General features: G+C 55.8%; 1 protein-coding gene across 1 annotated transcript in view; it reads right to left on the reverse strand.

The window, feature by feature from the left end:
* Positions 1 to 691: 691 nt before the first annotated feature.
* RBM19 (RNA binding motif protein 19) overlaps positions 692 to 17461 on the reverse strand; it is a 70385-nt gene continuing 53615 nt past the window's right edge. Inside the window, exons 24-25 of the mRNA XM_075041827.1 lie at positions 10709 to 10822; positions 692 to 1095 (exon numbers count right to left, since the gene is read on the reverse strand). Coding sequence (XP_074897928.1) covers positions 10731 to 10822 — 92 coding nt within the window. The 3' untranslated portion in view covers positions 692 to 1095; positions 10709 to 10730. The remainder of the gene's footprint in view (positions 1096 to 10708; positions 10823 to 17461) is intronic.

Here is a 17461-nt window from a genome sequence, read left to right on the forward strand (position 1 = left end):
GGTCCCAAGAAATCCCACCCCAAACCACAGCCGAAACCCCGGGCCAGACCAACTGAAGTGCTCAGCCCCGACAGAATCAGCAGCATTTTTGTGGATTCAGGCTCAAATTAAGCTCATGTGAGAAAAACAATCCGGACACACAACCCGGAGAGATGCATCACCCCGGGAGGTCTGATGCCACAAGCAGATCTGAACACAGGGCTGCTCGTGGGGACATGAGGCAAAACGCAGAGCTCGCCGTGGCAGTGCAGAGATAGAGGTTTTTTTTTTTTTTAAAGGTATGCGGTTCTCAAAAAGAAAAAAAAAAAGGGAAAAAAAAGGCCCTGTGTTTGCAGCCAACACGTGTAATCTGTTGCAGCCCTTGTCAGACAAAACAGTTTTGCCGTAAGACAGCGATTCCCAGAGGGGAAAGGGGCGAAGTGAAAATACTTTATCAGCTGCGTACATATGTAAAGCGGTACCCTGGTTGAAAAGCAAAGCCTCTTTCCCTTTGAAAGCCGGGAAGGGAGAGACGGGAGGCGATTGCCTGAGAGCGGGGACAGAAATGACACAGGCACAAAGCCGAACGCAGCAAACCCCAGGCCTCCCTCCTAAAATATGCTTATCTCCCTATCGCACCAAAATAACTACCTAGCTGTTGCAAATATGTATTAAACAAACAATTCCAAACAAACCTGAGATGCGACTCAGTTTGGAAAACTCTTAAAATATACATGTGGTTTTTAATGTACAGAAATTATCGTTTAACTCGGACATTTAGAGCAGGTTCTACCGGAGTCCCTGGGGTCGGCAGGGGAAGTGTCCATCTCCCCAGGTTTCTGTGCCACCAGGTTGGGTGGTTTTTGAGATGGGTGGAATCACATCCCTGCCCGGATTTAAGAAGTGATCCTCGGGCAGGAGCCACCAGCAGACAAGGGCTCTTCCTCCCGCTCCGAATTCAAGGTCTGTTTAAAAGGCTGGGAATACCGAGACCTGGACACACGGCATAAATCAGCCCTTGGGTTCCCAGGACAAGTGGACTCCGCTGGCAACAAGTGTGTTGGCTGTCGTAGTCCCCAGTGGAGGCTTCTCCCTCTCCATCCATCAGCGAGAGACCTGAGAAAATGGAAAAAAAAATAAAATTAATGCCACGCAGCAGCTCCCTGCCACCACCGGAGAGATGGTGAGGGGGACTCGAGCGTGGCACTGCCGGGCTCGGGGGGCACACGAAGTGCCCGGCTCCATCCCGGGCACAGCCGGCTAGTCCAGCGGGATGGAGAGCCTGGAGAGGGAACGAGACGCCGGGGCGCTTCCCGTGAATACGGATGCACACAGGCAGGAGGGAGGTAAGAAACGGGATGGGGGGAGGAACCGGAGAAAAGAAAGGAGAGAAGGAGGAGAAGAAAGAGAAGGAGAAGAGGCGGTGGGGGGAGAGGGAAGGAGCACGCGCGCGTGCCCATCTGGGCGATGCATCACATTGAAATTGTCCCGCATTAAAAATTCACCAGCCAGTGAATTTTCAAGGGATTTGTAGTAATTAGATGACAAAATGCTGGCAAATCTCAGGCTTGCCAAAGATGTTACTCAGGGGTCAAAGACTCGACACTTTTGGCTGGGTAATTTGTAAGTGTCAATCACACTCAGCCATCAGAGAGAAAGGAGAGATCTAACGGCTGAATCCTAACGAAGTCCAAGGCTCCTGCCTGCCGTCCATCGCCCCCCTCCCGCCTCACGCAGCCGCACTCGCTGCCGGGAGCACGGGGCTCCAGCCACACCAGCTGAAACCACAGAGTGGGGTGGGTTTTTTGCCTTTTTTTTTTTTTTAGATTAAAAAAAAAAAACCCAAACAACTTCCCAGTTTTCATTTTTCAGCCCCAATTTCAGGTAGGAGGAGCGTCTGCTCTAGTTTGCAGCTGCCCCGGGGGGGTGATGTGCCTGTCCCGTTTATCGTGCCGGGGAGGGTAGGATGGTGAGCTGCGACTCGCCGGGGCAGCGATCGCCCGGCATCACTTCTGCTGACACGTGCTTCAAATTGCTCCTGGGACGGTCTGTCTTCCCGTTTCCCGGGGCTTGCTTAGCCCAGGCTGACACACAGGGCTGGGTTCGGCTGAAAAATGAAATTAAAACAGCTCCTGCCTGCAATCTGCCTGTTTCTGCCTCCCCACCAGGTGTTACGGCGCCTTTGGAGCCACCGGCACCACCGCATGGGTTGTCTCTGCCTGCCTCAGCTCTGTCGAAATAACCTGGGTTAATTTAGACACCGGTGGGATTCTCCCAGAGTGGCTGGAGCGGCGGGGTCCCGCTTCGGGCCGAGCCGGTGGTGGCAGCTCGTGCCGCACACCCACCTGGAGCCTGGGGGAGAAAAGAAATTAAAAGGTTTTCTACTTCATCGGCTTAGAAATCAGACCACAAAATGCAAAATTAAAGGTTTACCGAAAGCGTCATGAGAGATCTCTGCCCCGGCCATATACGAAGTCTCGCGTGGGGCTTGGGCAGGTCTCAGAGGCTTGGCAGGAGGGATAAGGCTGAGCTTAAGCCTGGGCTTTGCTGCCTGTTTTCTCCAGGCAGGGTTGGACCCCACAAAGGCAGGGTACGGCCCCACGGGGACGGCTGCCCAGAGACTTAGTGTATGGCCAGGACAGAGATCTCTTGTGGCTCTTTGGATGAAGCTTTATTTTGCATTTTGTGGTCTGATTTCTAAGCTGATGAAGTAGAAAACCTTTGGACTGATCAGAGGGCAGCACCCAAGCACTTTTCCAGCCCCATTGGCATCAGCGGGACGGCTGCTAACACAGGCTACCCTTAACTCCAAAAAGATTTTAGGTCACCAAACACGGGAGAGGCAGGAGCACGATTTTCTCTCTGTCTCTCGTGGCTTATAAAGCTGTCCTCATTACACCTGCTAAATCCCATCTCCAGTTTTGGGCTGTGAGGGACAGTTTAAGCTGTAGGGAAGGGATGGAGGGACATGGGGGGGCTCCGGCCACCAGCGCTGCAGCTGCTGGGGCATCAAAAGCATCCATCATACCCCAAGGAAAAACACTCTGCACACCCCAAAACTCCCCTCCAACGCACTTAAATAAGCCAAGTCACAGGGCAAAAAAAAAAAAAAAAAAAAAAAAGATTTGTTTGCTCCATGCCACCCAGCATGCTAAATTTTGTGAGCGTCCTCAATCCAGCGGCGCAGGGAGGGGAGAGGTGGCGAGGGAGAGCGGAAGGGCAGGAGGAAAATCGCCTTTGGCCAGAGTTGCTGTGGTTTATTTCGAATCCACTGCAATTCCTTGCTGTAGGACAGCGGGGCTGTAATATCTGGTAACTCAGCCAAGCGGCAGCGTGGTGCTCTCCAGCCATTGCGCTGCCCTATATAAGGGAGCTAAGGGGACTGTAAAAGTGGCTATAGGTTTCTCCTCAATTTAAAAAGTCATTTAGCAGCTGCAAAACACCGCCTGGCAACAGCCGGCCCTCGGAGGGGCAGCCTTCCTTCAGCTACTCATCAGCTGCATTTTGAGCTTCTATTCTGCGTATTTAAATAGCCCGAACCACGCACCGAGATCTGCAGAGGTGCTTTTCCGTTTTTTTCTTTCTCTTAACTTTATCTAACATCATCTTAAGGTGCTGCTACAGGAGGATTCGTTGGGAAGCAGCAGCTGATCTGCTGTAGGGAAGGACTCGGTGACCTCCCGAGTGTCTGTCGCTGCTGCTCCGTCCGGCATCGAGCACTTGGGAGCCATCTCCCTCGAGCAGCGGGTGCCCGTGGGGCAGCACCTCCTCCTCTTCCTCGCCTGCCGCCGGCAGATGAAGACCAACAGCCCACCACACTGCGCCTGAACGCAGCTCCTACCACTGCCTCGCTCGCTCTCGCAGGGGAAAACTAACCAGCAGACAAAGCAAAATCTGAATTTTGGTGGAATGAACACAAAGAAAACCATTTTTTTCCCCAAGATCACCTCTCCTGACACACGCTACAGACCTCCCTCTTACTTTCCCACACTTATTCCCCTTGCTAGGTAGCACGTTCTGCAATCGCTGTCCCAGCAGCTTTGCTAAGCCCTGAGCTGGGGACGTCACGCGTGGGGACGTGACGACACCGGCCCCGTACCCTCCGGTCCACGCGGGCTGCAGGGCAGCAGCACCGGCAGGACGCATGGACCAGGCACGCCGATGCCCATCAGCCCAGCACGGTCCTGGGGCTGGGAGAAAGAGCTGAGCCTAATTACGTGGCACTAATTATGGAGTGTGGAACGTAGGGATCTGTGCTGCTGCAGGTCCAAGCCTGGCTGCCCCACGGCAGGGGAGGTCGGACGCCGTCCCTTCTCCGGGGTCCTTCCCCGTCGCTGCTCTCCCCACTCTGGCGCTGGCATCGCTTTCCGTATTTCACCAATTCAGGTCACACCGTGCAGACACCCGCCTCAGCCAACGTCTGTTCATATTCTCTCTGCCTCTCTTCCTAGCTCCAGTTTGGGGTGAAAGCCTCCCTTATTAGCCAATTTGGATACCTATTTACTGTGAATTACTGAGCCTGATTATTATTCATGAATGGCTAAGTCTGAAATCTCAAGCCCTGCCATGCAATTTCTCTCCCTCTCCAATGCATATATTTAGGGAAAACAAGAGGCAGCGTGTCTCAGTCACACGCAGCCACGCTCCGGGGTTGGAAAGCTGCACGCTGCCTCCTCGCTCTCCTGTTTTATTTCCCTGCGAGGAAGGCGGTGGGGGAAGCCGGAAGGCGGTGGTGCCGCCGAACGCCGGTCACGGTGCCACCCGGGGTAAGGTCCAGACATGCCGTAATATTACAGAGAAGCTCATGCTCCCCAAATCTCCAGCCAGCACCCCAGCCAACCGTCCCCGCAGGTGGCTGCACCCCGGGGCAAAGCCAGTTTGTTGCCGTCCCCTTCCACGATGGGGTCCAGCTGCTGGGAGTCACCTTGGCTGGGGCTGAACGCGGCTGATCCGTGGCAATCAGCTACCCAGTGGCGACTCGTCCAATCCCTCAGACACGGTCAGAATATTTTAATGCTGGCTGCAGGGAAGGTAAAGGAGTTTTCCGTGCGAGGCGGAGAAATGATGGGGCAGCAGCAGCAGCAGCAGCATCCCTTGGCTAATCCTCCGGCAAGGGAGAAGCGAACAAGGTTTGCAACTGCAAAGGGCTGGAGAAAGGAGGAAGGGAGACAATTAGGAGCTGAAGAAAAGCAAACCCCGACTGCCAGTTAAAACAGGAGTTTGCAGCACACCTGCACGGCCGGCAGGGAGCCGGGCTGCTCCCGGCGGGGATGCGGGAATGGGCACGGCGTGCAGCTGCTTCCACCTGTAGATCTGCACCATGCTTTGAAAACGGGGAAACCGAGGCAGCGAGGGTAGGTCTCCGCGGGAAAGCATCGCTCCACCAGCCTGCCTTCGCACTGCTGCTTCCATCTCAAGGGAGCAGCAACCGAACGCTGGCTTTTTTTAAAAGCCCAAACCCCTGCTGCGTGTTTCCTGCCGCATCTTGCTCAGGAAGACGACTTCAAGCATGCACAGACACCGCACTTACTGCCTCTGTGAGCAGACAAGCAAAGCTGGTAGAGTTACCGGGGAGAAGGGGATGGCTGCCAACGCCGACAGCCAGACAGAAAGCCTTGAGATCCCAGAGCTCCTGCCTGGACCTGGCAGCTGGGCTGGAAAGCAGCAAGAAAAACGCCGGGGGACGCGAGCGTTTTCTGCCGCCCTGGCAAAGGGCTGGTGAACGGCATCGACGGCGCTTGCTGTGAAGACACAGTCTTGCTTGGCCCTTCAGCGCTTCCCAGAGCCCGGCTCCGTGGGGCACGCTCGGGAGGAAGACTTCGCAAAGGCATGACGGGACTAAAGGGATGAGAAGAGCTGAAATTCGTGATCCAACGCTGGTAGGCAGGACCAGCGCGCCGGCGATGAAAAGAAACCACCCGCGGCTGGGCAGAGGGATGGGGGCACGTTGCAAGCAGCAGCGGTTCAAGCTCGCAGCTCAGGAAAACAACAGCTCGCGGAGCGGAATGCTACCTGCCCGTCCGTGCCTGCACCGAGTCCGCCGCCTCCTTCCGTGGGACGGCGAGAAAAACAACAGGGATGGTGGTCAAGAGTTTTTCCAAAGGCGATGAGTTGCTTTGAGCGATCGAAGACGGCACCGGCACACAGCCTGGCTCCGAGAGCAGCGGGAAGCATCGCTCGGCAGAGACGCCCAGCCCTGGCAGCAGAGGGACTGGCGGCGCCCAGCAAAACCCCGGCCCGCTGGATATCCATCCTCTCTGCGTTGACTTGCTTGCTGTCCCCTTAAGTAGATAACAGCCCACACAGGCCTCTGGCAACAGGCAGCAATAAAGTAAAGCTAGTTTTACATTAAAAGCCGTTAACCCTCTAATTCAGTAAAAAGGCTGCATTTGAATAATATCCTAATCCAATTCCAGAGCCGGCCCTGGGGAGCGGGGATACGGCGGGTGCCTGGGGAACAGCCGCAGCCGTCACGGCTCCCGCTGCCGTCCAGCAAGCCGGGGTCTCGCCCCGGACAAAGCTGTCGCAACCTGGCAAAAGGCCGGAGAGAAACCCCGAAAGAACCTGGCAAAAGCCCGGAGAGAAACCCCCGGAGCAGCCCCCGGGATGGTTGAATCTCCAGCTCTTGCCCCCAGAGCACTGCATGATGACCTGGGCAGGGGCAGAGGCTTGGAGCGAGCTGCTCGTTCCCCTCTTGCCATGGGCACAGCCTGGATAGAAGGCACCCACCCCAAAAAGGACACCCAGAGCAGATGAGCGTCGCGCCCTAAAAGCGCCCAGATCCTCCCCAGGGAGCAGGGGGCAGCTGAGGGGTGACCAGCACCCACGGTGACACCAGCCCTGGGGTGTCAAGAGCCACCAAAATGAGGGGACCAGGGCTACAGCTCATCATAGCCCAATTACCACAATTAGGGTGCAATCATTTGTTATAGATACAACCTTTCTGAATAATAGTTTCCGCTGAAAGAAACTATTATTGCTCCCGAACAAAATAAGCATATTGCGATGGTGTTCAGCTGGAGAGGTACCGCCACGGTTAAGGACCAGTGGGAGGCTATTTCCCAGGTTTAACTACATGGACAGTTAAGAGAGTTTGCATTATTTTATCATTAGGATTGTTTCAGACCGGGGGAAAAAAAAAAAAAAGGCAGCGGGGAGTGATGAATTTCCTGCAGACCTACTAGCGCATTCATTTTCATTCAGGGTAATTAGCAGGTATATGCTCGTTTTCAGAAAATTCCCGTCAAACCCTCTGTAATTTTAGGGGTGCAACGTGTGGGATTCTCAATACGTAACAAAGAAGTCGAGTCTTTGCTTGTGGAGTAGGAATTAACTCAAACTGTTCTCCAGAGCTGCGATCAGCACTTTCATAATTAATGTACGGGCATATATATCTGTATACACATACACAGCCCCCCCCGCACACATCAAACAGATTTCCTTGATACCAAATTGCCTGAAAAATTAACCAATGTCAAACTGCTCAACAAGATAAGTATCATTAAGGGAAAAAGAAAATCTTCATTATGTTTGAAGGTACGGAGAAAAAAAAACCCTCATGAATGTTTTCTAGCCTGTTTCCAGACTGGGAAATAACATGTTTTAAAACATATCAAAGGGTTAAATTAATTTTCATTAAAATTTAAATTTAAGAAGGCTCCCTCTCTTCCTTCCTCCCTCCTCCCCCTTTGAACGTTTGACTGGCAACCATTTCATATTTCAATCTCGGCAGAACAAATTGAATTAGATGTTGAAACCAAACTCTGCTCTGTTCTCTAAAGCCTACATGCTCTGCTTGCGCTAATCCTTTTCGTCGCCGCTGCAGACCTCAGAGACGCTCAGCAAGAAACCTGCCCCGCCACAAAAGACAATGAAGGGAGAGGGGGGAGAAAAAAAACCAACCCAGGAAAAAAAAAAAACCAAAAAAAACCACCAGGAAATTCCATCCTCAACCTGCAACGCCGCCGCAAAGCTTCACTTAAATCGTGTGCTGGGTGACACATGTGCCTGGAAGGGATCCTGCCCGGCTCCTCCATCCTCCGTCAGCTTGTGGTGAGCGCTGCCAGTTGGTCCTTCACCCCCAGGATGCTAAAACCCCATTTCCCTGCGGCGATCACCGTTTCAGCTGACCCCCTTAGCTCGTCACCGTTTCAGCTGATGCCCCCTGACAGCGCTGCTCCAACACTCGTGCCTCAGTTTACCTACCTGTCCGCCGACCGCAAGCGCCTGCCTGCTGTGGGGCAGGGCAGATGCGGGAAGGGATGAGCATTTTACGCCGCAGCCCTGCAGAGGTCCCAAGGGGACACTCCTGAATTCTGGGGGGTCTGTTCCCCAAGCCCCACAGCAGGAAAGCCCAGTGTTGGGGGCTGGGAAGCCGCTCAAAGGCAGCAGAAGGGCTCTCGAGCTGCGGCACGGTTTGGGGGGGACTGGCACGGGGCGTCACAGCTCTGGGCACTGAGCTGCAGCGCTCAGCCTCCTCCTGGGGGTCCGCACAAAGAGCTGGGGAGCTGGCGAGCCTCGAGCCCACCGGTGCTGAGCCCAGGGCCCCACGGGAGGACCGGTTTCGGGGAGGAGGTTTGCAAAGGAGCTAGGACAGGATGGGTCCAAAAGCGCCAGGCTTGCCTGGGCTCCGAGCAATGCTGTCTGTCCTGCCCCTCCTGTGCTGCTCCATCCCTCCCCAGCTCCATCCCTCCCCAGCTCCATGCCTCCGAGCTCCATCCCTCCCCAGCGCCATCCCTCCCCAGCGCCATCCCTCCGAGCTCCATCCCTCCCCAGCTCCATCCCTCCCCAGCTCCATCCCTCTGAGCTCCATCCCTCCCAAGCTCCATCCCTCCCCAGCTCCATCCCTCCAAGCTCCAGCCGTCCCCAGCTCCATCCCTCCCCAGCTCCATCCCTCCCCAGCTCCATCCTCGGGCTAGCTGCTGGAGAAGGTGTTAACAGCACGTACACCTGGAGGCATCCTTAAATCAGAGCTGCTCCAAGGGAACAAATGTTATCTCGAGGCCCCGGCACTTACTGCAGATGCACTGCATGAAGCAGGCAGTTATTTAACCCAACTCGGATTATTCCTGCCGTCACGTAAGCACCTTCCCTTTCATCAGGAGGGCCCCGGCGCTGTGCTTGTGCCCGGCGCTTGCAGCAGCCCGGGAAGGCAGATGTATTAGCAGGGTTATTGGTCGGCTCTAGGCCCAGATGCGCTCGCTATTCAGGCGGCCAGCGGTGTTGTGGGTTGAACAAAAGTCCGGTAATAAGTAAGGTTATGAGCATCCCACTGCTAGGTGTATTGGGTACCGCCTAGCAGCAATAGGCAGATATTGCCGAGAGGAAAACAGCCTCTCCAGCACTAATGTGCATCGCACACACAAACACACGCCAGCGAGCGCTGGGGCGGCTTCCCGGCGCCGATATGCAGAGGACAGCCCCGGCTTTCCCCCGGCATGGTGGGCTCAGCGCCGCTTCGGATGCGTGCAGCACCCAGGACTAGCGGCACCCTGAAAACCAGGGGTCCCCCTGGGCCACTTGGATGAGATTTAGGAACCAGGGTCACTTCTGCGGCTGTAAAAATGGGAGCCGGAACGCGACAAAAATCATCCCCTCGGCGGTGCTGAGCAAACACAACACTGCTAGAGAAAGTGCCGCAGGGACTTTCTCCCCAGCGTGAAGGATTTGTCAGCCCAGCGCCCCGAGCCATGTCCCCGTGGGGGGCACGCCAGCGCGACGCACTTGTTTCTCTTGGCCCTGCGTGAGTTTCTCGGCACAGGACGGGGTTTCATCAGCATGGAGGTGGGTGGCCAGTCCCTCGGTGGATGGAAAAAGAGGGGCAGAGTGGAGTTCGAAGGGACCCAGGAGCCTCCCTGGTGTTTTTATTGCACTTCTCTGGATGCTGTGGCTGGTGAACAGGTTTCCTACCAGCAATCCAGGGTTTACACCGTGGCCAAAAACACAGGCAAAGGAGATCCATGAGCCTGTCTCGCCTCTCTTGAGCCCACACAGGGTTTGCTAGGTGGTCTCAAAAGGAGGTGGGGGGCTGGCTGAACTGCACGGTGTTTGACCACAGGGACCTATTTAGTCCTGGCTCCCTCCTGCCAACCTCCGCCATCCCACACTCTCCAGGCTCTAGAGATGCGACTCCAAGAAGACACACGCCAAGAAGAAGCCATGCCAGCCAGGACTCAAGACGGCACGAACTAGACCTTGGGGTGCTTGCTGCCCTCGGAGGGAGCGAAGCCACGGAGACTGTGGGTGCCGGCAGGGAAAAGGCCTTTACCAAACTATCCGTTTTGTGGTGGCAGCTGCAGGCTGGTCTCCAAACAGGCGCTTTTTTTTTTTTTTTTTTTGGCAGCCCATCTGTTCTCCCCCAACCACAGCGAGGGCCAATTCGCAACTCGGCAGCAATTTCTGCTGCAACAGCAATTCTGCTGGCTTCCCTTGTAGGAAAGCAAACACACACACCGGGGAGCACAGAGAAACACAAGCAGTGCACGCGTTCACTCCGATGTGGAGCCTAAACCGAGCCCAAATCCGGGCTGTACCCCCTGAGATTACGGCTACGAGCCTGCGGGGTGACAGGGAGGAGAGGCAGCGGGTGAGATCCCGGCTCGGAGGATGCTGAGCCTTTGCAATGCCACTTTCTTCTCCTCCTGGCACTGCCAACCCTGTGGCAGCCCAAGGCGTTTTAACCTTTATGGCCAGCTGTGCCCTGCCACAGCCCCACCGCCCCACTACCCACCTCATCGCACGGCAGGCGGCTGCTAGATGGCCTCGTCTTTGTTGCTCTCCTCCTCTTCCAGATGCTCCAGGATTTCATTCAAAACCTCCGATCGTTTTCTCTTCTTCGGGGAGTCTGTCCAGGCCCAGGTGGTAGCGAAGGGGATGTGGGAGAAGAAGAAAAGCAAAGATTACAACCCGGGTCCACGCGTAACCGCTTCCAGCTCATCTCCTGCTACCTCCAGCCCCACTCATCCCCTTCCCAGGTAAAGCCCCTCCACCATCATCTAGTTCTCCTCATCAGCCAGACCCCGGCAGGGCACCGTGGCTGGAGGGGTGACTCCATACCTACCACCCCTGCTTGCTTTGATTCACAGGCTTTGCTGGAAGCAAACGGCCCCAGCGTCCAAACAGGGCTCGCTGGTGACGATGACCCTTCCCACCGACCCCAGTTCACCCATCCCCTGTCCAAAAGTGGTCGCACGACCAATCTAGACACCAGCCTTGGTTGAAGAAGGCTCTTGGCGGGACGCAGACCCACCAGCATCCTTGCTGAGACATGAGCCCAGCCTGCATCTCCCACCTGGGCTGGCAGTGGCTGAAGGCAAGAGGCTGGCTCTTCCCCAGCACATGGGGCAACAATGTTCCTCTTCGCTTCTCCTGCCCCACACTGTCCTGTGACCCCCCCTCCAGCATCATCACACTCCCGAAACTGTTGTGGGGCGCAGCACCGTGCACGCATCCCTCTCCACAGATGCTACAGCCTGCGGGAGGGTGAGAAACCCCCCCCGGGGCTGCCAGCACCCGAGCGAGCATCCCAATCCTGCATCGCTGCCCGGTACCGGGGGTGACAAAGCCATTTGGTCCCTGTGCTGAGGCCGATGTCGGTATCGCTTCTTCTTCACCGGGCAAGAAGTGCCCACTCGGCAGGAGCTGCGGCACAGCCCCCTCTCCCCCCACTCGCTCCCCAGCCAGCGGCTCTCGCTTGCGAGCAGCACATGGAGAACAGCTGTTTAAATCCTGCTTTCAGACATCAAAAGCCTCGCTGGGTTTCTCAAACAAACAAACATACCATAGGACTAAAGAAAAGGTGTAAAATAAATAAATGGAACAAGCTGTGCATTTTCTTTTAGTATTACAGCTGCTGCGGGAGATAAACAACAAGTAAATGTCACAAAACATCAATACAGAAGAAATTAACCTGACAAAAGCTCACATCCCCCCCTCCGCCTCCCCCCCAACTCCCAACAATTTTGCATTTCTGGAGTTCCCATCTAATGATTTTATTTTTCAATTAATTCCTTGACAGTGCGCCAGAATCCGCCTCCCTCCCCACCGGGGGCTGCAGGGACGGGCAGGGGGACTGGGGTGCCAGCAGCCCCCGCTCTCCTCCCAGCGCCCACCCCGCCGAGCTCAGGGGACCTGAGGGGGGCTGCAAGGTGCCAACCCGGGACCCTCCAGCGGCTCTTCCCGGTTCAACCATCCAAAGACACGAGGGACAACCCACCCTGGAGGAAGGTGCCAGCTCAGCGGTTCTCCCTCCCCTTTACTCTGCCCTCCTGGCTCCTGCTCGCCCGGCCAGCCTTGCGCTCAGGGCTCAAAAATGGCATCGAACATCATCTCGGCTCCCAAATCCATAGCAGGGATGAGTTTGTCCCCCGACTGCTACCCCTTCCCCACCAGACTCCGACGTGCCCCACGCAGAGGCGATGGCAGGGGTTACGCGGCGGAGGGGATGCTGGATGTGGGATGCTGGACGCGGGGTGCTGGGTGCTAAGGGAGCATCCCCAAGCAGTGTGATGCACCCAGAGGACCTGCCGGGGCACGGGCAGGGGGCTGGCAGGGCAAACGGCCCCCACCGCGTGCTCCGGATTCACCGGCTCAGCCGCGGCACCGTTGGGGAGCGCTGGGAGCATCCCCCAACCCGCCTAACAAGGAGGAAAAGGGGGGAAAAAAACCCAAACCAACCCAGGAGGGTGGGGAAGCGAATTGGTTCGACTTCCGTTCTGCTGCTCCAAGCTGGTTAAGGTTTGCCCGCTAACGATCCCATTTGCTTCCTTTAAACAATAGCCAAAGCCGGCAGGGGTGGGCTGAGAGGGGGATTACCACGGGATTAGAACGTGGCAGGGTTGCGGATGCCACGCTAATCCTGCAGGGTTTTACTCTCCGGCTACGGCATGTGTTTGCATTAGTTACAGATGCTCTCTAAAAAAAAAAAAAAAAAAAATCTAAAAAAATAAAAAAAGAAGAAAGGAGAAAAAAGGAAGCCCAAAAGGCTGGGAGGTGAGGGTGAGCACGGCAGGTCTGTAATGCAGCCGGGAGGTAAAAGGAGCAACTTGGGGTTCTGCGGCCAAAGGAGAAGAAACCTGGGAAAGGTGACGGGCACAGGGAAGGCTCTTCCCACCTTTGCGGGGAGGGCGCAGGGATCGGGTCCAGAGTGGAGCAAAACCTCCTGCAAACCCTCGGCTTCCAGCAAACACCGGTAAATAACCAGGGGCGAGCCACAGTGGGGCTCCGCTGCTTTACACCCACCCCCAGCCCTCTGCTGAGACCAGGGGCCTCGCTGGAATCGCTCTCACAACTGAAATACAAGCCAGACCCCCTCCTCGTGCATCTCTCTCATTTCCCCACCCCACAGCCTCCGCATCCCCTCTTTCCACCCCATCCTTCCTATAAACCGCCCCCCCCGCCAAGCCATTCCTTCCCCTTCCCGTGTCTCGCGCTAAATTCCCCATCTGTCGATTTAATTCTTTGATCGATGGGAAAGAGCAGGAAAAAAACGGCCCGGCACAGCTGGCTTCCCAAGTTAGCCCTGGCAGGATACCGCCAGCCCCGCTGGTGACGGCTGAGCGCAATGTTTGTGAAGCGCAGAGAACACAAGTCAATAGTAATTTAGCTGGATTGGGAGCAAGTACCTTCCCTGCACGGACCGCGAGCTCCCGGGAGAGAGGGAGCGCGCGCGCGCTGAGGGTATCGCCGCCTTCCTCGCAAATCTTCCCCCCGGCGAGGCTCGCCGGGATGGAGTCGCAGCGGCAACCGTCGCCCCGTGCCGGGCAAGCGAGGGAAGAAAAAGGGGGATGGAGCTGTTGGCAGACCTTTTGTGGGCTGCGGTTACGGGATGGCGGGGATGCAGGGTCTGCACGGGGGCTCTGGATGCGACCCCAGAGCGCTCCCTCCTACGCAGGGCGCAGATCCGGATCTGCCCCTCGGCTGGCAATTTAGCCGCAGGGCATTGGGAGCCCTTTGTCGCTGTTTTGGCGGAGCCGAAATATTCTCCCTGCTGGTTTCAAAGGTGCCGGTGATCCTTGTTTTCCAAAGGGAGGGTTCCCGCTCCCCAAATGAGGGCCGAGCTGTTGCTGGTGGCGGGGTTCACGCATCCCTCGCTGCCCTGATGTAGCGTTTGCCATGACCCTGCTCCGCATTATGGTCTGGATTAGAGGCCCCAAGGCCAACCGTTGGCCAACCTCTCCGTGGCTTCTCCTCGCCACGTTACAGTAGGTAAGTCTCTTTATCCACAGCAGCATCAAATCCTCCCCTGGCTGGAAAGCTCTCGGGCTTTCCAGCCACCTTGCAGCAGCAGGTCCCACGAATTAACAACACGTAGTGGGGTGCAATTAAAACTCAAAGAAACGAGCAAAAAGGCTTAAACCTCTCTCAGACCGTGCTCGGAGGCAGGAGAGCAAGCGCGAGGTGTAGTGCTGCAGTCCCAGCCATCAGGGCTGGGCTGTGGCTTCGCTCCTGACAGCATTACTGAAACCATCTCTGGCAGCCGGTGACCACTTCTGGGGTCCTCACTTTCCCCTGGAACATTACAAAGACTCAGAACGAGCCATAAAGAATGACCTGAAAACTACACGAAATGGGAAGGAAGCCTATTCCATTTTATTGCATCTATTAGACCTCTTGAAAAGATGGCTCAGAAGTGGCTTGATTGCCATGACAAACGCCTACACGTAGAAAAGATTTAGGAGACCAGACCTCTCTTTAACCTAACAAATAACAGCAGAGTGAGACCTGGGAACTAGAAGCCAAATCTCTATAAATGGTGTCTAGAAATAAGGTGCATAATTGCAGCAGAGAGAATTCAGCGGTAGGATGTGTCTCTCGCAGCCCAGGTCTAGACTTTACAAAGTATTTCCTTGCTAAGACAAAAATGACGGGGCTGACACTGGAGCCGCTGGGTGAGGAGTTTTGGCTGCTGCTACTCCAGAAACCAGCCTGAAAGACCAAGGTGGCTCTTTCAAAGCTGGAGATGCAGAAATCTGCTGTGATGGAAGCAAGATGGAGCAGGATGAGCTCATTGCTCGAGTCAAACTCGCCAACATACCCAGGGGAGCGCAGGTCACTGTGTCGTCCCACTGGACCTGGGTGATAATAACCCCCCAGGCCTTACGGCAATCTTCTCACCCTCTGTTAGCCCTCTGCAGCCTCTCCTACACACAGATCCACCGCGTGCTAACTGTGGAAACATTTGTGCATCACTGTTGTGTCCACAGCAACCCAAAAACTGCATAAAAAAGAAGAAATGGAAGAGGAAAGGGAAGGAGCTTTTTAAAATACTTAAATCCCAATTGTATAAAACTTGGGAGAAATGCGTGCGAAAGCCCCGTGGCGTGGGCAGTCTCAGTCCTTTGTCCTGCTTTAACACTTTTACCTCTTCTGGTATGTGCAAAGTCCTTGGCACGCTCCCTGGCTGCTTTTATTTCTGTGCAATAACCAGGAAAAGGGCCAGGAGCAGCAGAGGCCACATGTTACCCTGTACTGATGGCACAGCACTGCCAACACGGCTTGAGACAAACACACAACGCCGCGACAGCAAGACCAGCCTCTCCGAACAGCATGAGCGGCTTGTGGTGTTGGAGGTCTCCAGGTCCAAAAGGATCACAGGAGACGTTCAGAGAAATAAAAAAAGAAAAAGACTCTCCCGTGGGATGGCAATGCATCAACCCTGCCAAGAAATTTAGGGCACGAAACAAGGAATAAGCTGCATTGGATGGTGGGATAAAACCCACTCCATCCACCATGCTGTGCCGTTTGAAGGCATCTGCCTCCCCGTCCTGCTTCTTTACCTTCCCTGCGTCCGCTGCTGGCTGGGCTTGGCTTGGGGAGCAACACGAGGACAGCAGCAGCAGCGGCTTTTGGTGGGAAAGAGCAGCTGAAGACACCAGGGACCTCGGTCTTGACTCTGTTTCCTGAGCCTCGACGACTCAAAATTATCTTTTCTCTCCCTTTCCCAGCTCGGTCCCTTCCTACTTGGAGATAAGGAACCACATGGGCCTGACCGCTACAGCCTGCAAAGCTGTGGGAAGACCCTCACAAGTCACCCGCACTGAGGTGGGAGAGGAAAACTCACGGGGACATCCACGAACAGCACACGGATGTCCGAGATGCTCCTACGCCTTGTGGGGAGAGGAGGAAAGCGGGGGGAAATGCGTATCGGCAGGAAAAAGCCAGCTTGGTTTCTGGTCGACAGAATCCAGTCTGCATCACCAGTGAAACGAGGTGCGCGGTCTCAGCCTGGCTGTTTGGTAGGCTGAAGGCGTGGGGAGGATTCGGGGCAGGGCAGCAATGCTGTGCATGCTCTGTATCCTCTCCGCCCTGGCTCCACGTGGGAAAATCAGCTTGCGGCTACGCTGGGGAGGAAAAATGAAGGAGCATCCCTACGGCAGCTGAAGGCAGAGCGGTAGCTGCAGCTTCTCCCTCTTTATCGCTATCGCTTTCTGCACACCCACAGCAAAAGGGCCTGCCAGAAATCACGCAGCACGCCCGCCTCAAAATCAGGAGAGGGCAATTCCTGAAGAAATAAAATCCCACCCGTGAAACTCCAGCCTGGCAGTGCAGTGCAGAGAGGCTGAGACCCGGTCCCAGGCACCAGGCAGCCCCAGGTGCCCGCTAGCGTGCCCCAGATGGGCTTTGTTACGGAGATCCGCTTCTGGCAGATCCCGCTCTGCCGCAGGATTAGCTACCAGCAGTTTTGCAGCGGAGGACGTGTGTGTGCACCACCCGGGGCTGAAGTCACCAAATGTTATTTCTCTCCCCTCGAGACGGGCTGGAGAGCTGTGATGACTGCTGCCTTCAATCGCATTTTCAGTCCCTAAAGATAGGGAGCGATAACCTTGCTCCTGTTTTTCAGCCAAGCCCCCTGGAGCCATCAGAGCTCCAAGGCAGCATCCCTCCTGGGATGTGAAAACGCTCTTCTGCCACTCTCCCAGAGTCCCCACCTCGGTGAGGAAGACCCCGGACAAGCAGGCTGGAGCAAATGCAGACAGGAATCGGGAAGCAAGCTGAGCCTGGGGGAAACAGGGACGCGACAGAGCTCGCAGGCAGCAGCCAGCATCTGCTGCAAGTCTGCAGCTACCGTAAAGCCAAGACTATTTTTTCCCCCTAGACTGAGCAGAGTAGAAATGGAGAAAGGAGACCCTCAGTAGAAAATGGGGTGCATGAAACATCTCACCCGCTGCCTTCTCCAGCCGGGTGGAGACTCACATTACTGCGATCGAGCATGATGTGTCACCCCTCCAGTGCTGGGTTCTGGGTGGGCACATCCATCCCCAGCAGTGCCTGCCCTTCACGGCTGCCTCACACATGCCCCCAGCAGCACAGCTCTACACCCAGGCTATTCCACGCACCTCGATGCCGCCGTGCTCCTTTTGGTCTCCTTTTTGGCACCGTGCTGGAGATGTGCCCACGGCTCCCAGCACATCCCCCTTCGCTCCACACCTCCCTGGTCATATCCACCCTCAGCCCTTCCACCACCAAACTGCAGCTTCCCCAG

Source organism: Buteo buteo, chromosome 11 (assembly GCF_964188355.1).
Source record: "Buteo buteo chromosome 11, bButBut1.hap1.1, whole genome shotgun sequence".
Taxonomy (NCBI): Eukaryota; Metazoa; Chordata; class Aves; order Accipitriformes; family Accipitridae; genus Buteo; species Buteo buteo.